The sequence below is a fragment of the Asparagus officinalis genome, chromosome 7 (genome assembly GCF_001876935.1).
Source record: "Asparagus officinalis chromosome 7, Aspof.V1, whole genome shotgun sequence".
NCBI lineage: Eukaryota > Viridiplantae > Streptophyta > Magnoliopsida > Asparagales > Asparagaceae > Asparagus > Asparagus officinalis.
The window spans coordinates 101,325,992-101,351,998 of record NC_033800.1 but is presented as its reverse complement, the minus strand read 5'-3'; the positions used below and the strand labels follow the sequence as shown (position 1 = coordinate 101,351,998).

General features: G+C 33.7%; 1 protein-coding gene across 1 annotated transcript; it reads right to left on the bottom strand.

The window, feature by feature from the left end:
- LOC109850414 (dolichyl-diphosphooligosaccharide--protein glycosyltransferase subunit 4A) lies at positions 4,736-5,156 on the bottom strand. Its single transcript, XM_020420433.1, has one exon. The coding sequence runs from the start codon at positions 5,154-5,156 to the stop codon at positions 5,043-5,045; it is 114 nt and encodes a 37-aa protein (XP_020276022.1). The 3' UTR covers positions 4,736-5,042.

Below are 26,007 nucleotides of genomic sequence, written 5' to 3'. Positions count from 1 at the left end.
AAGCAACTTGCTATCCATAGGACGACCCCTTCTTTTACGAGTAACCGTAGTCCACCCTTGATCGTCCTCTGAACCAGAAAACCCTAGATGGTTTTGCGATGGAGGAAAAAGAGGGTTTTTCTTGGGAGGAAGACGGTTATCAAAAAGGGAGTTGAAAGGGCGAGGGAAATGAGAAAAAGAGCGAAGATTAAACTTTGGGCCTTGAGCAGGTACATTGGAACTAGGCAAAGAGGGATTTTTAAACATTTTGGAAATGACATACCCCTTCTCGAGATGATGCAAAACCTGGCGAGGAGGAGAGGAGCCCAAGACACCATGATGAGATTGATGACGTACCTGATTAGCAGCAGACTTTGATGTTTCTCCCTCCTTCGTGAACGCTCTCGCTCCCGCACCTCTCTCTCCCATAGCGTAAACTTAGTTTGTTTAGATTATAATATTTTTTTTTCCAATAATAATGGACTACAACGAATAATAAAGATAAAGATATTTATCCAATATTCTAAAATATCATTATCTCCTAAATTATCTTAATAACTAAGGAGATAGATGTTAATTATGTGTCATTAACCAAGCTAGAAAACATCCAAAATTCATAGAACTTACCCAACTAGTAGAAATACCCAAAGGACTTCCATAATTTAAAGATTTTACCCACAAAAGTCAACTTACAAAATTAGTAAAAATAATCAAAAGACTTTCAAAAATTATATATTTTATGATATATTTCACAAAACTTACCGAAACCCAAAGGACTTTAAAATATTAAACCTTTTGCACAAAAAATCCTAGATTTTATAAAATTTTTAGAAAACCCTAGATTTCACAAAATTTGTAGAAATTTTGAGAATTACAAACATTTAAATTTTTTTACAAAAAATCACTAATTTAATAAAACACCAGAATTTGAAAATTTTATAGAAGAAGTAACCCTGAAATTTTAAAAAGACCCTTGAAATTTCATTAATTTACAAAAAGTACCCTGAAACTTGACAAATTTTGGTCAAATAGTTGAATCTCAACGGCAAGAAAGTATCATGAAATTTGATTAATCAAGCTCAAATAGGAACTCCATTAGAATTTAGAACTCATTTATGATCATTCTCTGCAGAATAACTTTTTGTAACAAGAACAAACATGTATTTATTAATTCATAAATTATATACATTCCATTAATAAGTATATTAGTAAATACAAGGGTTTTTTCAACATCAGCCCCTTAAATCATTAGTATTTTGTATTAGTCCCTCAGATCTTCATATTTTGATATTATACTCTCAAATTGTAAAAATATGTACATTGGTCCTTTTGTTATGTTTACGGTTCAAATACATTGGTCCTTTTGTTATGTTTACGGTTCAAAATCTTTAATCATGGCTAGGTTTAGACTAATCATGAGTATTTGGCTACCAAAATGTCATCCTCTCTCTCTCTCTCTCTCTCCTCTCCTCTCCTCTCTCTCTCTCCATAAATCCTTAATTGTGGCTAGTTTAGACTAACCATGAGTATTTGGCTACCAAAATGTCATCCTCTCTCTCTCTCTCTCTCTCTCAATGGAGGTGTTCCAATGGGCTTTTATAGCCTCTAAACATGAAACACAGAAATATCTCTCTCTCTCAATGGAGGTGTTCCAATGGGCTTTTATAGCTTCTAAACATGAAACACAGAAGAAGATGGGTTAATTGTTTTATTGGGTCGTCGGAGAACATGAGTTATGAAACAGATGTACTTTGGGCCTTTTATTAGGTTTCTTACGCTTAAAGGATATGGAAGTTCGGGCATTAGGAGTAAGGCTGTAATTATTAATTTCCATTGAAAGTTAAGCATAGCAGAATATTCCCCATCATTTGTAATTCTCATTAACCACAGGGACTAATATCAGCATATTTCTACAATTTGAGGGACTGATATTAAACTATGAAGATTTGAGGGATTAATAAAAAAATACTAATGATTTAAGGAACTGGCATCAAAAATCCCTTACACCCATGTGTCATTTAATTAAAACAATTTATTGAGGTGATGACTATAACGACAACTAGGAATTGGTCAACTGATCATTAATCCTAATTCATATGGATTTGTGTATTGTTTCTACTTATCTCATTGTTAAATTTATGTATTATTATATGTAAACACTAAAAAAATTCTATATAATATTTTCTCCTTTTTTTATTAATTTTCACATTTTCGCTGCTCACAAAATAAATTCAAGCTATAAAACAATTGTGTCCACAGTGCGGTTACAGTGAAGATATAAACTTAAAAGAAACTATTAAAATATTTAACCAAGTAATGCACGAGCATCTCACCAAGTAAAAAGAAATTGGTGCACTATTCTTAAAGGCACCAAAGGTCACCATGTGTACAAAAAATCGTCACATATCAAATCCCAAATTAAAAAATATCATGTATCCCTGTATCCTATCAGAAAATGGCTTATCTAATTCTATCTTCCTAAAAATTCTCATCATATACATAATTAGAAAACTCTATCCATTATAAAAATAGAAAATTTTAATAATCAAATCTTTATTAATTATAATCAAATTATAACTATTCATAATTAAAAACTCAAAAAAATGTTGTCATAGAGCCTTCCTTAAGTTTTTAAAGGTTAAAAAAATTCAATAAACCTCCCATAACTTTGGGGATTTTGCACTAAAATCTCAAAATGTTTGCATCTCTATCTAAACTCCCAGTAAATCTAAAAATTTCAAAAATGTCCAAAATTTTTTATTTTTTGCACTTAACCTTCATAATGGTATTACCCCATAATTTTACATTGACAAAAATTAAGATAATTAACCATCATGGTCAGTATATACCTCTCGATAAGTCTTTATTTGTGGGTTAACCATAATTATATATAGCTCTCGAGAATGTTTTGATGTTAAAAAAATCCCTAAACGTCTAAAAATTGCAAAAATTCCCTAAATTTTCTAAAATTTAACCTCAAAAAATTTTTAAGTTACAAACAACCCTTTGAAAAATCCTAAAACTACAAACAACCTCTAATCTAAAAATTATAAACAACCCCCTTGAAAAACCTAAAAATTCAATCAAACACCTATGATATGAAATCACAAAAAAACTCATAAAATAAAAAATGGAAAATAACACCTAGAAAAATCAAAAATTGTAAACTACCCCTAAAAATATGAAAATTTTGGGTAGACCCTTTAAAGTAAATGATTGAAAAAACCCCAGTAGAATTGGAAAACTCAAAAAAAATTAAAAATTATAAACAACCCCCTAAAATTTTTGAAGTTACAAACACCTTTAAAATTTGAAAAGAAGAGACAAACTCTTGGAAAATCTAAAAATTATAATTTAACCACTGAAAAAATCTGAAATTTCTAAGCATAGAGGTTTTCTGCCAAAAAGTATTCGGGATGAAGTGAAAAAATATAAATTATTGGGATTTCCGCCAAAATTTATTGGGTGTATTTTGGTCATTTGACTGCACATGAACTAGTGATGTTTGTCTTAGGGGTTTTTGCCAAAAGTTATTAAGAGTGTAGTGCGTGATTCAAAGATACTAGGGATTTAGTTCCAAACAACAAATTTCATTGGGGGTCTAGTGAAATCTACCATAATTTATTTGGATTTTTTTTATTTTTAACCCCCAAATTGTAAGTATATTTAAATTTGTCTCCAAATAGTGATAATTGAAAGTATTGACTCCCTTTTGACAGATGTCTTTCTTAACGCACTTCCCTTTTTATTTTCTACATCGGATTTGACATGAAATAGCTATTCAAAATAGTGAACAATCTAAATGATATGAATTATAAACAAGAAAGGACGTAAAACACAGAAACTAAGATGGCTCAGGCCACTCAAAGGGTTTGTTTATAGTAGTCCTTCAAATCTTTCAAACTTTGAAATAAGCCCATCAAATCTTCATATTTCCAAAAATCTTTAAGCATTTTGGAAACTAGACCCCAAAATCTTTAAGCGTTTTGGAATAGTTCCATAGATCCTCACGTTTTCAATTAATCCCCCAAACCTTTAAGTGTTTTGAAATTAGTTCCTCTAGTAAGCACCAAGTGGAAAGAGTTGGGGACTAATTTCAAACTACGAAGATTTGTGGACTAATTTCAAAACATGAAAGACTTGGGGGATTTGCATTGGAAAAACTCTCTCAAAAATAGACGTTTTGTCACAGAAGGAAAAATTGTTTGAGTTAGCGCCTTGGATTTCAGGTCGAGTATGAAATAATTGAGTTATCCAAATCATAGCACAACAATGTTTCAACCTTGGACACCTTAAACACGATTATCTCTTCAATGAAAGGCTCGAGCTTGCACAAAGATACAGATATCCTGTTGATTCAAGGACTCAAACCCAATCTAAAGAAGACCTATAGAATGTGACCTGATCAGTAGAATCAGGTTCTAGCAACTGAATCTGAGCATCAGCGTATATCTGAAGACTGATCATCACGATTGCTCCTCTACAAGTTCGGTTTCATCACAAACCCAGACTCTTAAGCTCAAGCTTGGCATGAACATTTATTTGCTCCGAACCTTAACAAACCATAAAATGAGGCAAATATGAACAGAGATTCCTTTGCAAATTACCCATCTAATTCCAATAAGTGAAATACTTTACCAACTTGAATCCACTTACGACACGTCCACTCAAACGACGAACATGTGCGAAAATTTTGTACCAATCGATAGACATTCATCTTTTGAGCATAAAGACAAATAGTTAAAGCATTCTCTAGCAATAAAACACAGAAATTATCAGTGCCATGAATTATTGGTGCCAAGTTCCCAAGAGTTACATTGTTGAACAATCCCTTTAACAAAAAAGAGCATTCCTTGAAAAACCTCATAAAGCATCAAAGCGAAAACAAGAAAAAATCATGTCATTCTAAGGCATTTCAATTTAACAGTACAAAATCCAACATCAGAAGTATAGACTTATTCTTACCCGATACAATCTCATAATTCCCTAGTTAAGACTGCAGACATTTTCTAAGAAGGAACGATAACAAGTTTTGGGGCTGCCCCATGACCTTCTGCTGAGCATTAGTTTCCTTCATACTTTGGGTCAGCCATCACAAAATGGTAAGCAATTACCAAGATGAAAATGAAGATGCCAAGGAAATTGGCAAAGAACCCCAAGTCCTGATCATCAATCATCTGCAGCATTAAACAGCCATGGATAACATAATCACGTGAGCAGACCTGCATCTCACAACATATACATATTTTTCCCGCTATGATTTACGATTCATTATCAGAACTGTGACTTTACAAAAAACATATTAGCACCGCAGCATGATATTCCAAACTACTTCCTACAATAGTTCTTGGCTCAAAAGCATTAGTTTATAGGCTTTTTATTTCCATAGAATAAGATCTTCTTTTTTCCTGGGATGGGTTTTAAGGATTATCTGCAGCACACATTCGAGAGATATATAATCCTATGCACAAGGTGCAGAATAACACCCATAGGTCTCTTTAATCTGCAAAACAAGTACCAAATGCTACATGAACATTTTCAAATTCTCAATGTATGCCCAAATAATGGAACCTTGCACCTAATATCTTACACAAGTCAGATATCAGCTACTGCATCTAAGGTTATGGCTATCAAGGAAATCCAGAATCTGATAGGATTTTTAAGTCCATCATCACCATTTCAATTAATTCATCTAAGGAAATATTGGTTATTCGATGTCCAATCCTTATCTGATATCCCTATACATTTACATCAAATAAAGATAAAGGTCAGCTACCTAGTTATACAATATTTATATGAATATTGGTATAACACTCACTTTATAATAGTGGATATAGATATAGATATAATAATATCTAATTAATGTCCTACCAATTTTATCTTTTAAAACCCCCATTTTTTACCAAGTGTTACAATCTGTTTCCAATTGAACCCCCAATCTGCTTCTTAATTAATATTGAAGTCTATTCTTAATTAATATTAAAGTCTACTTTTAACACCTTCAATATTATATTAAACACGCAAAATTTACAACCATGCACCAAAGTTCACTGGCTGAAACTAACCTGATCTATCTTCCAATTGATCCTATACCATATTACGAATACAACCACAGCTTCCGTCAGAACTCAAGAATAAATTGAACATTATTCCCTATCGAGCCTATATAACATATGCAAGATATTGTATACAACCAATTTTGAGGAATGGTAGTTGGACTGGGTCCTGTGTTGAGGCGACATCTTTTTTTTCTAAAAAAAAGGGTTAGTTGCATACATATCCCTTAAATTATCCACAAATGCAAAGCAGTCCCCCATATCTCAGTGCTTGCTCATTAGTCCCTCAAGCCTGCAGTTTTATAGTAACTTTGTCGCTCTATTAGCTTTTATGTTATTTTCTCTAACCATGGTTGGGTTATCCCTTAACCCAACATCTGCAATTAACTACATGCTCCCTCTAGTTGATGTTTCCCTCCCAAAGCTACCCAATTTAGAGGATTATAACCATGGAAAGAGCTATGAAATGGGTTTGGAGATGCCCTTGACTACTGGGGAAGAAGAACCTTTTGTGTTTGAGTTTTAGGATAGGCGGGTTAGGGGATAACATTGCAAGAAACGTACAGATTTGAGGGACCAATGAGCAAATAGTAACGTTTGAGGGACTAATTTGCAATTATGAATGATTTAAGGGTCAGAGAATAGTTATTTCTAAACTCTCATAGCTCACAAGTCATGCTCCCTTCGGCAAATATTACATCTTAAACTTGAAGCTTCGATCATAAAGTTTACCAGTCATCACCCAGGTCTTTTATCCAAGCTTAACCTCGTATCATCTCCATGCTCATGCATCTTCCCGGGCAAAACATCGATTTACAAAACCTAAAAACCTTCAAAGCAGATGAGAGGTCAGCAAATTTCTTTTCACCTTCTCTATCACTCCATTCAGAACTGTGAGGTCTATCAATCGGCTTATCCACTGCAATTTCTGTCTCATGACAGATAATTTCGTAAAATAAAAAGTGCTGACTAATTGAATTTTAAATTTTCCGTAGAATGCTGCCGACGTTCCAGTTGGAGAGAACAAATTGCCAAGAATGAATCCACGAGGTCGATCGATCGTTTGGATAGGGTCAGAGAAATTTAATGTTTACCCCCCTTCGCTTTCTATAGCTAAAATTAGGGTTAGGGTTTGATTAGGGTTTTAGATATGAGGACTGAAGAGATCAAATTAGAGAAGACGCGGGGTAAAATACCTTTTCGTTCGGATCTGAAAAGAGATGCCCTAAAGATCGAATCAGATCTGCCGATGTGCTCCTCTAATCTGTCGCGGCACGATGAAGAAACCAATATCTTTTGAAGCTTTGGAAAGGAATTTTTGAACGGGCCGGGCCCAAATCAAAAACATTATACTCCTAAGCCCTAGCAGCACGGTGATCCGGACCGATGGCCAGTGGTTTTCAATATCACCTGTAGTCTTTGGGTTCAATTACGGATTGGATTTAAACAAGAGGATAAACTTTAAAATAGACCTTCTTCAGGAATTTATTTTTTAAAAACGAACTATTTGAAATTTATTTGTCATCTTCGGTTCGGTTTCAGCCACATAGCTAAAACTGAGTCGAAAATAGCAAATAAAGTTCGAAAACTTCACCGGATTTAAAATCCCGTGAAGTTTAAGGGCTAACTAACCTCCGTAAGCGCATGGCTAATGAGATAGTCATATCTTCACGGGATTTCAAATCCAGTGAAATTGCAGATGCCACTTCCTGAGAGCACGAGCTCTCTAGCAAATAGGACTTTAGCTTCACAAGATTTAAAATCCCGTGAAGTTACGGTAGGCCCACACCCGCACTAGTATTTATATCTCCCCTCTCACAGGATCTCATTTCATGTTCTCTATCTCCACCCTATTCTCTCTCTCTTTGCTCATTTACCCCCAGACCCTAGATCCATCTCTCGCCACCGCCGTCAGCGCTATTATCGTCGGCTGTCTTTTCTCTCGTCACTATCGCCACAGCCGACCTCTTTCAGGGCTGAAAAGCATGGGAGTTCACCGGAGCTCGTTGGATATCAAATTTCCGTTGGATATCAAATTTAGGGCATCGACAAATTTTCGGTAAAATCTTTAAAAAAAATTATTTTTTCTCCTAAATTTTTATATTTTCTCACTATTTCATGCTAATAACTTGTTTAAATCTAAATATTAGAATACTTTTTGAAATATTTATTAATTTTATGAAAAAAATAAAGAAAATTGTAGATGAAGTTATAGGGGAAATTAGGGAAAATTGTAAAAATTAGTGTATTATTTTTTAAATTTTAAAAGTGAATATTGTTTAAATTAGGCAAATATAAAGGTTTGACATTGTGTAAAAATTATGGATGTGTAAAATCATTATTAGAGGATTTAATTGTAAATAATATTTTTTGTGTTTTTCATGTAATATTGATAGTAAAAAAATTTTTACTCTTCAGAGGTAACGATGAACAATCGAATTATAATTCTTTATACATATGATGGGAAGATTAACTCTCTCGAGAATAATATGCCTACATATGAAGGAGGTGTGAATAAACCGTTATTTATATCTAAATCATATACTTTCGATGGACTGGTTAATGACTTACACAAACTTACATTAACCAATTTACAAGAGTATTACCTCAACATAATTTGTAATTATCCTATTACGGGGAATAGAACAAGCGATATTCAAATCTTAAGTGACTATGATATGAGTCTCATTGGAATATTGTATGATGAGAAGCATTCGGTGTAATTATTTATTAAAGAGAATCATAGAAATTTGGGCAAATCAGTGAATCACGATGGAGTATACTCTCGCATGTTTGAGGACCTTGAAGTTGACTCCACCGATTTTTTGTCTCCGCAACAAGATATTGGATGGACGCAGTCATTATACTTGAGCGGTCCTTCGATTGTGGGCACTTCAAATACCTTCGATGATAACGCTCCCCTGTTGGCCTCTTTATTTTGATGATGTTTAACAAACAATTTACCACTAATGTTGTTTGTCTAGTGTTTGTTTAACAAACAATTTACCACTAATGTTGTTTGTCTAGTGTTTGTGTTTATCTATTTATTATAGACAAACAACATGTTGGAGGTTTACCACTAATGTTGTTTGTCTAGTGTTTGTGTTTATCTATTTATTATAGACAAACAACATGTTGGAGGTTGGATGGAATTACGCCACAACGATCATATCCAATGGAGGTTGGCGGAATCGTGGAGTGAAGCCTTACAATTCAAGTTAAAAATTCAAGTTCAAGCTTCATCCGCAAGTGTACTAAGTCGAGCTTATTGAAGACCTATAGCTTGGGTAATCTAGTTTAGAAGTTTATATCATGTGTGTTAAGTACTTTAAGCTCAATCATATATACACACATATTTTAATGGTTTCGTTGTATATATATGTAGTTATATATATATATATATATACACACACACTTTAATTGTGGTTTCTATATATATATAATATATATAGTTATATATATACATATATGTTTTGGTTTGATAGTTTTTAAGTATTAATATGAAACAATTGAATACAATTGAAATTATATTTATTGTTTCATACTTATATGCATATATATAATTTCATCAATATCAATTTTATTTAGTTCAATGAAATCATTTTTATTATTTTTAAAAATTTTGCAAAATATGCAATTATGTGAAAATATTGTATTCTCAGTTTTTGGACTTAACAATAATCATATACATTTTTTATTAAGTCTACAAAATTATTTTGTAATGTTTCAAAACATGGTTAAGCTAAAATGTTAAAACTCATGTGTTTACATTTTTATGTTTTGGACTATTTTACAAAATGATGATATTTTTCATTTGAGAGGTCCTTTTTAAAAACCAGTTTTTATAGCATGTTTATTATCATGTCTATAATCATTTCCTAAAGTTTTATAATTTTTGGAATTTATTTGATATTTTTTAACAAGGTTCAAAGTTAAAATTTTCTGTGTACATGTTTATGAGTCGACTCACAAACTACTGTGTAGTTTACAATTTCTTTCTAATGAGTCGACCTATCAGGTTGAGTCGACTCATGTCTGTCATAAGTCGACTCATAAAATATGCTAAAAAGTGTGTTTTATTTTTGCTGAGTCGACTCATGATCTTATGAGTCGACCATTGGTTTATAAGTCAACTCATGAATTTTATGAGTCAACACATAAGTTGGTTTTTAGCCTGTAACGGTTACTTATGAGTTGACTCATGAACAGTACTGAGTTGACTCATAACACTGTAACGGCTAAATTTCCAGACTGTAGTGTTTTTAGGTTTTTGGTCTTTTTGCCTTGTTTTCTCTTGGCTATGGGGTTCCTATAAATTCCCCCACATATCCTCAGTTCCAAAAAATCCAAGAAAAGTTTAAACAAGTTTTTAAAGGGTGTTTAGGTGTGTTTAAGTTTGGTTTATAGTTTGTTTGGTTTGTGAAGAATCTTTCACAAGTGGTGGAGATCATCTACATTGTTTGAGCTCCATTTTAATCCATCCCTCCATCTTATTTTTCAGAGAAGAATTTTCAAACTCAATACTAGCTTTGTATTAATTATTTGTTGTTTATCATTTTTATCAAGCTAGGGTTTTACATTGAAACTCAATACTAGCTTTGTATTAATTATTTGTTGTTTATCATTTTTATCAAGCTAGGGTTTTACATTGAGTTTATAATTGATTTTCTCATTGCTTTATCATTTTTATCAAGCTAGGGTTTTACATTGAGTTTATAATTGATTTTCTCATTGCTTACACACACAGCCATTAAGCTTATTGTATTTGCATACATTGTATAATTGTGTTGTGGGGAGTTGTATCAATTGAGAGTGAGCTTAATTGAGTTCTTGTCCATTATAGAGAACAACCAAAGTTGTATTCGTGCCTAATTATATAGATCTCTTTATAATATACTTGTACATCGAGAGAAGTGTGTGGTGAGAGATGGGATCGTCCCAAGAGGAGTGGCGTAGGTAACAATACCTAGAGAGAGATTATAATTCCTAACACTTGAGGGAGATATGGACAAAAGACCAACACTTGAGAGGGTGTAAAGTAGGATTGCAAGAGTATGAGATTGTAAAGATCTCCTCAAGGTGAGTGTAGAAAATTTGGTTATGATAGTAGAGATCTCCTCAAGGTGAGGAGCGGAGACGTAGGTCATGGGGACCGAACTCCGTGATCATATCGTTTGTTTGTGATTGCATTGGCGCACTTATTTTTGTGTTCATATCTTATATCGCCTTTGTTTATTACTTATTGTTCATATTCCCACTATCTTGTTTATGTTCATATTGCCTTTGGTTTATTATCCTTGCATATATCTTGTAGCATATCACTTTTGCTAGGATAATTTGTTAATTAGTTTTAATCGGCATTTAAATCGGATTAGATTAGCATAAACCCTATTCACCCCCCTTCTAGGGTTTAAAATCCCTATCAAGATATAATGTCTTTCATAGGAGTGATGATAGAAGATGATAATACAAGTGTCGAATCTGAGGATGATGATGAAGAGGATAGCTTACAAATTAATAGCATGAAGTGTTTGATAGATCATGATGAATGGATCAACCAAATAATTGACTGATGCTATTCTAACAATGAGTATGTTATATTAGAGGATCCGCCGCCTGATGAATGTCGCCGAGATGGATGGATTATTCCTGGACAATGGAAAATATTCCTATTGGCACTAATTTAAATGATGATACAGAAGGCTATGACTTCCCATTTAGAAAGGACGATCTATTTGAAAGTAAGAAGAAATTGATTAATATGCTTCGTTTGTGGGCCATCAAAAATAATGTCAAGCCTAGGCAGATGAAAAATAATGCAACAAGCTATAATGTAGTTTGTTTTTACCACAAAGATGGTGAGGAAGAAGATAGTGGTGGGCACCATGACGAAAAATACAAAATGTCCTTGGAAGCTTAATTCACGCTTGGGGGTAAGAGTAAGAGGGCAAATTAAAATAACACACTACAACAGACTTCACACATGTAGCAATTATTAATTAGAGATGAATTATAAACACACATCCGCCTCTTTCATATATCGATAGATTATGCCTAAACTAAGGGAGGATCTTGATCTAAGGCCAAAGGATATTCGTATTTTAGTGCATAAAGCGACCAATGTATTTCATATAACAAGTGTTTGAATGCTCAGAGGAAGGCAATGATAAAAATATTTAGAGATTGGAACAAATCTTATGAGATCTTACCATATTATCTTGAACCACTCAAAAATAAAAATTCGAGGACAGTATACGAAGTATAATCGGATCCTATTAACGAGATAGACGATTCACATGGGTATTTTGGGTAAATTCAGATATTGTCATCCTATTCTTAGCATTGACAACACCCACTTGTATGGTAAATATAAAGTCGTTTTGCTCATTGCAACTGGAGTAGACGCATATGACGATTTATTTCTATTGGCCTTTGCAGTGGTTGATGTTGAAAATACGAAAAATTAGGCATTGTTTTTTGCATGCATTAGATATCATATCCCTAGTGTGTGAACGCAGTCGATTATATTCATATCTGATAGGATGAAAGTAATTTCAATAGCATTCCAATGATAACTTTCGTTGACACATCAACATCGCTATTGCTTATGACATATTAGGGACAACTTCAAGAGGAAGCATGGACAAGTGCATCTTCAAGATCTTCTTTAGCAAGCTGGATGTGCAACAAAAAAATTAGTTTATGAGCAACTACAGCAGAAGATTAAGTCTATTTCACCAGCTGCACATGATTAGATCGAGACTAGTTTGGGTCCGAACAATATTGATAGGTGGGCTTTATGTGAAGATGATAGGAAATGGTTTTGTATGATGACCACTAATGCTTCTGAGAGTTTTAATGGTGTACTTAGGAGAGCACGCGGTATGCCAATACAGCTATTAGTTATAAAAATATTTTACAAACTTAATAAATTCTTCCTCAGATGATGCACACTTGGAGCAAATGTACTATTGGAGTTGATGCCGAAATTTGAAGGCATATTAGCAGATTGGATTGTGCGGGCTCGATCATTTTGTGTCGTTAGATACAATTTTAATATATTGGAGGTCATTAAGAGAATATCACATAGAGAAAATTGCTCTTACAAAGTTAATATGCTAGTGGATCAAACTTGTACATGTACTTGCAATATTCCACAATTACAATGGCTTCCTTGTTCCCATGTTATAGCGGTTTGTTCGGATCTACAGAGAGGTGCAAGGATATCACATTATACATTCACCGTAGATTGATATTCAACTTATAACTACCAATAAACATACAAAGAGTGTTTTTGTCCACCATACGATAATCGACATTGGGCACAAAGCAGACCACAGATATTACCTTCTTTATATAAGAGTTTAGCTAAGCGACCTCGTTTCATATGAATTAGAAATAATACGGATGATGGACGAGAAGGAGTTAGGAGAAAAAATAAGTGTAGTAGGCGCGATCAACCGGGCCACAACAAAAATAGTTGTCCAACTAGACTTAGGCGTTGATTATTTGGGGCTTAATTGTATGGAATATATCGCTTATGGTTTTTGTAATATATAACCTTTTATTTTTAATATGGAATATGTGACTATCGTTGTGCATGTTCTATTCTTATTTTTCTTTTCTAAGCTAAGATATATTCTTTACTTAATATTGAATATTGAATACATATGATTAAGTCATTCAATTGAAAAATCTAACATATTGTATTTTAATTATAGAAATATCTATTACGGATCCAAGACCGATGCAAACCGATGTATTATACCTATAGTTAGATCATCGTTCCTACAAGATTGGCTTAGGAGAGGGAAAAATTATGTATATATTTCTTATTTTTGGCGCTTGTTTTAATTTTTGTTTTCTAAAAGATTTTCTCGATTTTAATTAATGTGCAGCTCGTAGTAGAAATCAACATAGTGGATCATTCCCAGAGTCACTCGGGCTGGGAGACAGAGGATAATCGAATACTACAGTTGGTAGCTCAGGCCAGGTTTTGGGAGTGTTTATCGGTGAGATATATTAGGCTTGACTAGACCCTTATCAATGCCCTGATTGAGAGGTGGAGACCGGAGACCAACACCTTTTATATGTATATAGCAGAGTGTACCATTACACTTCAGAACGTAGCTATCATACTTGGGCTCCATATTGATGGCCCGATTGTTACGGGCACCGATAACCATAATTGGGTCGAAGTATGTGAGAGGCTTCTTGGGCAAGTTCCCAATTTGAGGAGTGGTATGATGAAGCTATTGTGGCTTCGATCGATATTGATGAGAGATATATCGGTTGACACCACGGATGAGATGATTCAGTATTATGCTCGTGCTTACATATTACACATGATAGGGTGTATGTTATTTCCTAATGCAAGCAAGAATCTTGTACATGCACGATAGCTGCCACTACTTAAGGATTTTGATGTACGCGGCACTCTATCATAGGGTAGTGTGGTCTTGGCATACCTTTATAGAGAACTAGGCAGGGTCTCCTTAATGCAGAATAAATAATTCAAGGGGTGCATGACATTACTACAGGTTTAGTCGTGGGAACGCATTCATATTGGATGACCTACTTTGCATATGCACCGCGATCTACAGAGCCAGTTTCCTCTGGGATGTAATTATGCGTGAATTTAAAGTTATTTATCTCGCCTAATTTTATTCATATTGAATTTGTTCTCATATATTCATTATGCCAAATAGGTATAACGTGAGGCACTCTAAATACAAAATTACGACTAGACATATAGAGTTTTACAGAAATGAGCTTGATGGCCTCCAACACCAACAGATAAATATAAAACTCAATTCATTATTTATATTTATATTTTTTTGTAGATGTTGATACAAGTTTTTTTTTTTAATTTCAGTTCAAGTGGATGCCCTATTCTCTGCCAGATCTCGATATGCATACTCTTGCACTTATCTGTAGAGATAGTGCTACTTTGTGGAGAGTCAGAGTCTCATTGATATGTTGGGAGATTGTAGAGATACATGTCCCGGATCATGTGTTACGGCAATTTCTTCTTTCTCAGCATGTGTCAGATTCTGTTGAGCAAATCGATCATAGGCAACTGATGACATAGCATGGTATGGGCTAGGCTATATTTCGTGTGGCCTACATAGACAGGTGAAATAATAGATGGAGTTTCATATAGAATGAGAGAATTTTAGTAGATGGTTAGACAGTGTATATGTGTTGGTATTGGAATATCACACGCAGATGGATAGGACTCGACCAGCAACCAGCAGCTAGATGCGTACCACACCCACCGATAGATAGTTACATCCCTGATGCCATGATCAAGAGGGATTATGTACGTTTTTAAACTAAATTAAAACAACAATTCTTTTTTTTAATATATTATTTGCTAAATTGTGTATATATTAATTAAATCACATATGTATACTTTTGATGAGATTGAGGCTGATATAAATGAGCATATTAATAAGATTCAGGATCCAACAGCCTTAGGGATCTTCAATAGGATTAGGCATAGAGTAAAAAAATGTGTTTCATAAAAATCATGTCGACGAGTTTGAAGGACGTAAGGATAGGTCATGTTAATTTGGTAAAGTGTACACGCGAAGACGTAAGACAGGTCAAAGAGCAACGCGTGATGATAGAGCTGACACTTCTCATAGTGTGGTGCGTGTTAATAAAGCCAGTCGTTCTGAGTCTCATATACAAATAGATACTCAGATCATCGAGGCTCATCAGCATGGACAGAGGGACGAGGACTGAGGGGTGGGGAAGAGTGAGGGGAAGGGGCGAGAGTGGAAGAGGCATGAGGGGAGGACTTTTACGATGTTTGTGAAATTTACGGTATGATTCTGAAGTTGTTGCGAGTGTGGATTGATTTTTATTTATATATATGATTTTTGTGTGTATTATTTTGATTTATGGTTAAATTTTATGAATATTGTTGTAATTCAGTATATATGCAGCAAATTTGATATTTATAGTTGGATTTTCATATATATTATTATGAATGAGGCAAAAATTTTATTATATGCAATAGGCTTTGGATTGTGAAATTTATAGGCTCATTAGGTGGAACATGCACACACTCTGTGCATGTTTTGGGTACCTGTAGCTTCACGGGATTTTAAATCCTATGAAGTTGCAGGCCCATCTGCTAGAGAGGTCGTACTTTCTGGAAGTGGTGCCTGCAACTTCATGGGGTTTGAAATCATAGGATTTGAAATCCCGTGAAGTTTCAGAAATCCCGTGAAGATATGGCTATCTCATTAGCCATGCACTTACGGAGGTTAATTAGCCCTTAAACTTCACAAGATTTTAAATCTTGTGAAATTTTCAAACTTTTACTTACTTTCTTTATTTTCCTCTTTATTCTTGATTTTCCTCTCATTTGTTTCTTGATTTTATTTTTTTCATCTTTCTTTTTTCTCTTTTGTTAGTTTTTTTTACATTTACACTTTATCACATCCACTCGTTATCTCTCCACTCTCAATCTTATTTTATTTTTATTTACATACAATCACTCTCACTTACTCTATCTCTCCACAATCACATTCATCACTCCTAATTGTCACAACACATAACATAAGAACCGATTTTGATTTTCTCCTACAAACGTCTTACTCGTGGAATCAATGACTTTTTATACTATGACTTGATAGTTGTGCACTTACGACTCTTGGTTATCATTTATACCCCATCAGTAGATTAGATTTATTTTGATGCCTTGTAGAGTAGATTTACTTTCATGTTCTCTTATTATTTTTATTTTGTAGTATATATTTATTTTCTTGGATAGTTTAGATTTTCTTTTATATTCTTTTATTTTTATAATTGATATTTATCTTTATGTTCATAGTTTAGATCTTTATTTCTTTGCTCTTAATGTTTTTTTTTGCAATTCATTTTTTATTTTTCTTATATTTTTATTCTCTTTCTTACATGCTCTCTAGTTTATATTTTATTTTGATTTTAATATCAATAATGTTGAACTAAAATATTGTAGGAAACTAATTTGATTTCTTTTAAAATTTGTGGATTGCTCTCTTGTGCTTAAAATACTAATGTTTAGGATAATCAACTACATAACTAATTGGTAGAAGAAGAATTTGATGATCTATACTTAGCTTGAGTAGTTTGATACATTATGCTTATGAATTTCAAAATTAATATCTTGTTATTGTTCTTTTTATAAATGTTAATTTTACTTGAAAGATAATTTGATAGGTTATACTTTTCTTAAGTAGTTTGATAGTCTACGCATAATACATCTAAAGTAAAATATGATAAAAAGAGAATAGTTCATAATTTCTAAGTGAAATTGACTAGTAGATTCAATTCTAGATTTCTAATTTCTTTAATTGTTCTTTTTCCATCTTTTACTTGCGATTTTCCTTTTTATTCTTGAATTTCCTTTGTTTGTTTCTTATTTTCTTCTAATTTCTTCTCTCCTCTTAATCTAGTTTTGTCTAATTTACATATAATCGCACTCACTCTCTTTATCTCTCTACAATTATCACTCTTAATTCTTTACATAATGCACAACTTAAAAACCAATCTTGATCATCTCCTACAAGACCTTTCTCGAGGAATCGACATCTTTTATACTATAATTTGACAGTTATGCACTTACAACTTAGATTTCATTTATTTCCTATCATGTTTTTAGTGTTGTTGTCAGTGAACTTTTGCATATAATTAGGATTTTTCTATATTGATTTTTTAATCTGTGTGTTTTCTTGTGAAGAAACCACTTTGAAGATTGAAGATTGAGGATTGAAGATTTTCTTAAAAAGGTAAGCCATCTTTCTATATTTTCAATTCCACTCCTTTAGTTAGTTTCTCACAAGTAGAGACAATTAGGATCTAACTAAAAAAATAAAAATTTTACTATTGTCAATCCTAATAAAATTCACCATCTACTTAGGAAGTTACTAATAAGATAATAAATTCAAACAAAAAGCTCTCTTTCTCACATTTGTTTGATTGTTAACCCTAATTAAAAATAAAAAGATTTTATTTTGCATTCTTTTATAGTTGCTTTTAATTTCTAGGATTGTATTGCATATATTAGTAAGAATTCACCAAAGTGATTTTAATATTTTGATTTAAGTGCTCACTTGAAGATACTCTTAAGGGCAACACAAATCAAAATAAGGTAAGGGATTTCATCACTTTTCCTTAACCCACAAATCACTAATTATTCACTATACAAACCCAAGTCTTTCAAACTCATTAGACATTGGCTCCTAAATATTTGATCTCATTAAGAAAGAAGAAATACTTAAGTGAGTCAGTTTAAGCTTACTTAAATCTGTTGGTATCTAAGGCAACGTTTAGGGCTGCATAAAGTGCTCGCAAGGAACGAGATACTTTATTGGTTTTTGACATCCCTCTAATACTATCATTACATGGCTAACTGACCGAGCAAACTTCAATCTTTTTACCGAAGGAGTTTTTGGTTAGGAGTTGGTCTAGTTAAGTCTAGGCTTAACCCTAAAATTAAGGGTGATTGATACAAAGTGATTGCTCTTGATTTATTTTAGATTTTTTTATTCTACTCCTCATTAACTTCTAGGTATTTTAATTTTCCTCTTAAAAAATAACTTTTTTTCTTACATTTTTTCCTTTTAGTTAAAAAAATATCAAAAAGAATTTGTTTTGGTGTATGTAAATTTGGATTAGGGATAATATCAATCGTTTGATCTATGTTGAACTATTTTTTGAGAAGGAAGAAATATCTAATTCTAATCCACCTATTCTTCAAGATATGTGTTATCTATTAGGAATGCAATCCCATCTTGCATTAAGCTACCCGATGTTAATGGAACTAAATTTGAGTTTAGACCATATTTTATAAACATGCTTTCAAAATTCTTAGAAATTAAAATTGAAGACGCTTATATTTTTATCTCTGAGTTTGAAGAAGTTTGTCTTGATTAAAATTAGAGAACTATCTAAGGATGCAATTATGCTTAGATTTATTCCATTACTCTTAAGGACAAAGGTAAGAAATGGATGTATAGCTTATCCACAAATTCTATCTCAATCTGAAATGAATTTATTACTATTTTTTTAAAGAAAACTTTCCTCATCCATAAATCAGTTAAGCTTAGAAACAACATTCAGAATTTTAAGATAGTCTCAGGGGGGCCATTCTGGAAAATAAATTTAAGGATCTTCTTATCTAATGTCCTCATGACGGTCTAGAAAAACAGCGATTATGCCAAATCATCTATAAAGGATTAGATTATTTTTCAAAAATGATGATTGTGTTCTACTTTATCGGGCTTTCTAAGTGACCATTTAAGGAGTTTTGGACTAATGGACACTAACATAATTAGGCTTAGGTCATTAAGTATGTAAATACTCATCAGACTTAATTACTCGGTCAACTTAGGCTGAGTAAGATTGAACCATCTTGGAGTTCAAGAGATTTTTTTCAACTACACACACACACACACACACACACACACACACATATCACTTAGAAAGCCCGATAAAGTAGAACACAATCACTAAGAAGTAAAGGGTATATAAATAAATTATATATATACTCTTCGAAAGTATTTTGATCAAGAAACTTAAAATATTATTTGAAATAAAAAGTTAGCATACTCTTTTCAAAACTTTTAATTAAATTTCTAAGTTAGACTTGGTTTTGTATAACTATAATAAAAAAAAAAGATTTACTTTGGAGTTATATATAAAATACTTTCTTGAATAAAAACTAGCTATAATTGGATTGTTTAAAGGCATCAAGTAAGTAAATTACTTATTTACTAACTTCTTTAAATTAGCAAGTTGATCAAATTTTTGGATATATTCACTGCAAATCCTCACGAAACTATAACTCGTTCACTAGGGTAACCTAGGGGTAAAAAAGCTTGTTGTATGCACTAAATACAATCGTGATTCCTATGAAAGTGAGTTAGAATTTTTTATTTTCCTTTTCCTTTTCTTTCTTTGCTAGAGGACTAGCAAAAGTTTAGGTGCAGAGGTATTTGGTGCTCATATTTTTATTATATTTTTTATACCATCATTATCTATTTTATTTAAATAAATATAATATGTTTTATCTTAATTTGCAAGTTAATAAAGAGTTAATGAATAATAGTCCAAAATGATCAAATTCTCTAATATGAAGGCAAAAGAAGGCCCAAAAGAGCTTAAGGATCCATTAAAAAATTGGGTCAAGAAATTAACAAAACTAGAATTCTGTTACAAATCAATCGGTCGGCCAACCGATTGGCCAATCGGTCGGCCAACCGATTAGTTCATAACAGAAACAGTTCCTGGATGACATTTAATCCTTATTCTCCAAGCAAAATTCAAGGGTTTTGATTCACTATTGTAGGCTACAAATAGGGTAGATAGCGAGGTGTTTGAGTGTAAATTTTTTTGTAAAAACTATATTTGGAGAGGAGGATTACTCTTAATTGAGAAGATTTTCTAAAAATTATAAACTTTATTTGTAATTAATTAATTTTTTTACCTCTTTATATTTTCTTTTTTTTTCTATTTATTGGTTGATGAATATGAAGATAGATATTTGCCTTCAAGGGGCTAAAACCTTCTTGTAATATAAGTTTTCCTTTTTCTCTTATTTTCTTATTTAGATATTCATGTTCTAGGATTCTATTTTATTTTTCTTTTAGTATATTAGATTTATTTTGATGCCTTGTAGAATAGATTCACTTTTATGTTCTCTTATATTTTTATTTTATAGTATAGATTTATTTTCTTGTATAGTTTATATTTTCTTTTATGTTCTTTTATTTTTTATAATTTAGATTTATTTTTATGTTCATAGTCTAAATCTTTATTTCTTTGTTTTTATTTTTCTTTTCATAATTAGTTTTTTATATTTTCATCCTCTTTCTTTCATGCTCTCTAGTTTATATGTTATTTTGTTCTCAATTTCAATAATGTAGAACTAAAATCTTGTACGAATTCTAGAGTTAAATAAAACTAATTTTATTTATTTTATAATTTGTGGATTTCTCTCTTGTGCTTAAAATGATCATGTTTAGGATAATCAACTAGAGAACTAATTGTAGAAGAAGAATGTGACAATCTATATTTAGCTTGAGTGGTTTGATAAGTCATTCTTATAAATTCTAGAATTGATATTTAGTTATTGTTCTTTTCATAAATGTTAATTTTACTTGAATGATAATTTGAAAGGTTATACTTTTCTTAAGTGGTTTAATAGTCTATACTAAATAAATCTAAAGTAAAATGTGATAAAAAGAAAATAGTTTATAATTTCTAAGTGAAATTGACTAGTGGATTCAATTCTAGATTACTCAATTCTCTAATTTTTTCTTCCATCTTTTATTTGTGATTTTCATCTTTATTCTTTAATTCCCTTTATTTATTTCTTATTTTCCTCTAATTTCTTCTCTCCTCTTAATCTAGTTTTATTTTATTTGCATATAATTACACCACTCTCTTTATCTCTCCACAATTGTCACTTTTAGTTGTCCACATAACACACAACTTAGAAACCAATCTTGATCATCTCTTACACCACCTTCATCGAGGAGTTAACATCTTTTATACTATAATTTTATAGTTATGCACTTGCAACTTAGGTTTTATTTATTTCCTATTAGTGACCCTATTACTACTCTTACTTAGCATAACATACTTAAATATTATTATCAAAATTTTTATGAAGATTATGCAACTAGACATCGTGGAAGTAATCAAGCTACAGCTCTTATTGCTTTGAGCTTTATTTCAAGTATGGGATCATGTTCATTTAACAGGCAAATGTTAACAGACCAACTAACTGGTTGTATTGGTAGTGGTGTCGCGCGCCTATGCGGAAGCGTGCTCGCTCACCAAACAAGTCGTAAGCACGGGAGAAGAATAACCAATCACACACGAGTACAATCCAAAACTGAAATACGATAGATCAATCACAAACACAGAGATATACGTGGTTCAGCAATTTGCTACGTTCACGGGGAGAGGATGGGGAGATTCCACTAAATCAAGGAGAGTACAAAGGATTACAGTCTCACAAAACTCACAAACTAAGCCTCAACCAAAGCTCTTAACTTGCTCATAATATCTTCCTCTCACAATGCTCAAAAAGTCTCTCTAATCTCTGATTACAACTCTCCTCTTTTTATGATCCTAATCTCTTCTAAGGCGTTCCATATATATAGAAAACCTAAAACCAAAACAGACCAGGAATTCTAAAACAAAAAACAAAACAAATTAGGAATTCTAATAACATGTTGCCAAAATAGATTAAGAATCATGTTACCAAAATAGATTAAGAATCATGTTACCAAAATAGATTAGGAATCCTAATAACCTATTACCAAAACAGATTAGGAACCTGCTATCCAAGAAGTCTCCACCTCGATGAAGAATTCCCAAAACTGAGCCGACGCCAACTTGAACACCAATGCGTCGTCTCACCAAATTTGGTTGCACCAATGTGGTTGCCTACGTACCCTCTCTCCCAAGGGATCAAGCCGCCCATAGTTCATCCAAATGGTCGTTAACGGCCTTAACAATCATGAATGTGCAACAAGTTTCGACAATGATCAAACTTGTTGCTCGGAACCACCTTAGTGAGCATATCTGTTGGATTATCTTTCGTGTGAACCTTCATAATCTCTACATCGCTATCTTCAAGAACATCTCGAACGAAGTGATAACGAACATCATTCCTCGTATGAAAAACCTGATTCTTCATCAAATAGATATCACTCATACTATCATAATGAATAGTGACGAACCGTTGTGATATACTAAGTTCCTCCAAAAGTCCTTAAAGCCAAATAACCTCCTTCACAGCCTCTGTTATCGCCATATACTCTACCTCCATCGTATACAAAGCTAGTGTAGACTGTAAGGTGCATCTCTAACACACAGACGCACGAGTCAAAGTGAACACATACCACATCATAGACCGACGCTTATCCAAATCCCCGGCATAATCCGAATCAACATAACCAATGCATAGCTACTCACCTGTAGTGTCCCGCTCATAAACCAAATCAACATTAAGCGTACCTCGAATGTATCTTAAAATCCATCTCACAGCGTCCTAATGACCTACTCCTGGATCATGCATGTATCTCGAAACCATGCTCACTGCCTGTGATAAATATAGCCTCGTACATACCATCGCGTACATCAAGCTTCCAACTGCGCTCGCATATAGAGTCTTCGATATCAACTCTCGATCTTTAACTGTCTTCGGTAAGAGGTCAGCTAAAAGATTAAAATGGACTCCCAAAGGTACACTAACTGGCTTCGTATTCATGCTAACATGAAATTCTTGTAGAACCTTCTTCAAATAAGCCACCTGTGTCGAACAAATTCTACCATTCTCTTTGTCTCTGTCGATCTCCATCCCCAAAATATGCTTAGCCTCACCCAAATCTTTCATCTCAAACTCCTTTGAAAGTTATGCCTTCAACTCATCTATAGAAGACCTGGAAATGGAGGCAACTAACATGTCATCAACATAGAGTAACAAATAGATGTACACACCTCCTTTCAACTTGTGAAAATACACACAAGGATCAATCTGGCTCCGAGTATACGAATGACCAAGCATAAAACCATCGAATCGCCTATACCACTATCGAGGAGACTGCTTCAAACCGTATAGCGATTTCTTCAACCTGCAAACCACGTTTTCCTTCCCTGCAGCTCGGAATCCTAATGGCAGAGTCATATATATTTATTCATCAATATCACTATGAAGAAATGTCGTCTTCACATCCAACTAATCTAACTCCAATCCATACTGTGCCACCAAAGCTAGCAAAATCCGAATCGAAGAATACTTCACCACCGGAGAGAAAACCTCATTATAATCAATACATTCCTCCTGTGCGTAGCCCTTCGCAACCAACCTAGCCTTGAACCTCAATAGAGTATCCTTATTACCCTCCTTCTTCGTGTATACCCACTTGCAACCAATTGCCTTCCGTCCCTTTAGAAGCTCAACAAGCTCCCATGTATCGTTCTTGTGAAGAGAGTCCATCTCCTCCTGCATAGCCACCTGTCACAAATCAGCCTCCGAACTCTGCTCGGCATCTCTGAATATAGTAGGCACCAACTCATCGATACTCTCTACCGGAAGTGTATATGCAACTACTATCTCGGTATACCGTGCTGGCATCCGTAAGTCTCTCCTCTATCTCCAAACCGCAATAGAATCCTGAACCTGAGCTGTCGGTCCCTGATCCTACATAATTGTACCTGTATCCTCCTCCTCATCGTCGTGCTCGCCTGGCATCACCTCAGTCAGCACTCTAATGGATACTATACCATCTGGACAATGTGGAGCTGCATCGATCTCCACCACCTGCGATATTTCCTCTGTTGGTCGCTCTCTACCTGATGAGAGCTGAGAAGCATCAAGATAGAATCATCATCGAACATGACTGGTTTCATCGAAAGTCGTTCTCATTGAGGAATCCATTAAACTTTTGTTGTTTTACAATGAATTACAATAAAAGTAAGAAAATTACAACTTTCTAGAAAATAACACAAAAATCGTTTATCGACTTCTATTTTTGTAGGGATTTTGTCTGTGCCGGGAGTGCGTTAGCTCATGGACCACCGATTCACAGATTTTGATTGAATTGTGAAGACTTTGGGTATTCTTCCTTCATTTAGAACAAAGAATGAAATCAATGAATATCTTATCGAAGTAAGATGGACACTCTTCTCAAGGTCAAGTCAAAGCTTTGATCTTAAGAAATCACTAAAAGCTCAAGTTTTTCTGCTCTATTTCCTCTCTATGCTCTGATCCTCCTCAGTGATGGTCCTAGAGGGGTATTTATAACTCTCAGGAGAGTTTAACTGAACATAGAACATCATGGGGGAGTTACGCTTGCAAGACAATTAGGACTGTCTCGGCGGCTGAGACAGTTGTGACTGTCTCGGCTCCCGAGACAGTCATGACCATCTCGGAAAACCTGAACTGCCCAGTAGTTTCTTTTGTAACCACTCTCCCACATTTTAAACTCCGTTATTTTGGTAGTTATTAACGTGATTCTCACTCATAATGTTTCCCATGTTCTTTAACAGTTAATGGCCACGTGTCTGCATTTGCTTCAGCGGTTTTTGACCTGTGCAGAACTGTCTCGCGTGCGAGACAGTCAACACTATCTCGCGTGCGAGACAATCAACATTGTCTCGTGTGCGAGATAGCTTAAGACTATTTCTTGTGTTCTCTTGATCTTTAGATAATTTCCTCTTTGTCTTGAGTTGTATTTGGATATCCATCAGCATTTTTTAGACGCCTACAAATACCCCCTCCAAAGTATCTCAGACTCATTCTTTTATAAAGGAGTCTAGGACACTTTGGATGAGACAGGTCTTGCTTACAACCCTTTCAGTACTTAGTCGAAAAGAACGTGTAGAAGGACCTGTCAATGGCTTTAATACTTAACTTCTTCATCTTTTAGTCTACCCAGTGCTTTGTAGAATAGCTAAAATTCTTCCAGTACTGTGTTATCGCTTAACTGTTGTCGAAATCTTGAACTGAAATTGATGTTTTGATTTGTGAACTTAGCCTGATATTGAATTGATTATCCCTATATCGGCCTTCATACGAACATAGTTTATACTCGTATGTTGATTGGAGTCTATACAGTTTAAGCTCTTACGGTGTTGGAGCGTGGAGAATCAGTTTGTACACGTGTACTCTTCAGAGTTTTCAGGAATCAGTTTAGCCTCGTGTACCCGTTAGGAGGTAGTTACGTTACCCTTAAGAATATTCTGAGTGATACTCTCTAGAAACTTCCTGTCGAGGGTAGGAAAATAGTTTAGACTTGTGTACCCATTGGAGTATTCATATGTGTTATATGTGGGTTGAGGTTAATTCATCAAACACCCCAAAATTGCACATTTTGCTCGAGATAGTCGTAATTGTCAGTGAAACAATGTTGTCTATCTCGCAAGGCGAGACAGTGTAGACTGTCTCGCATGGCGGGACAGT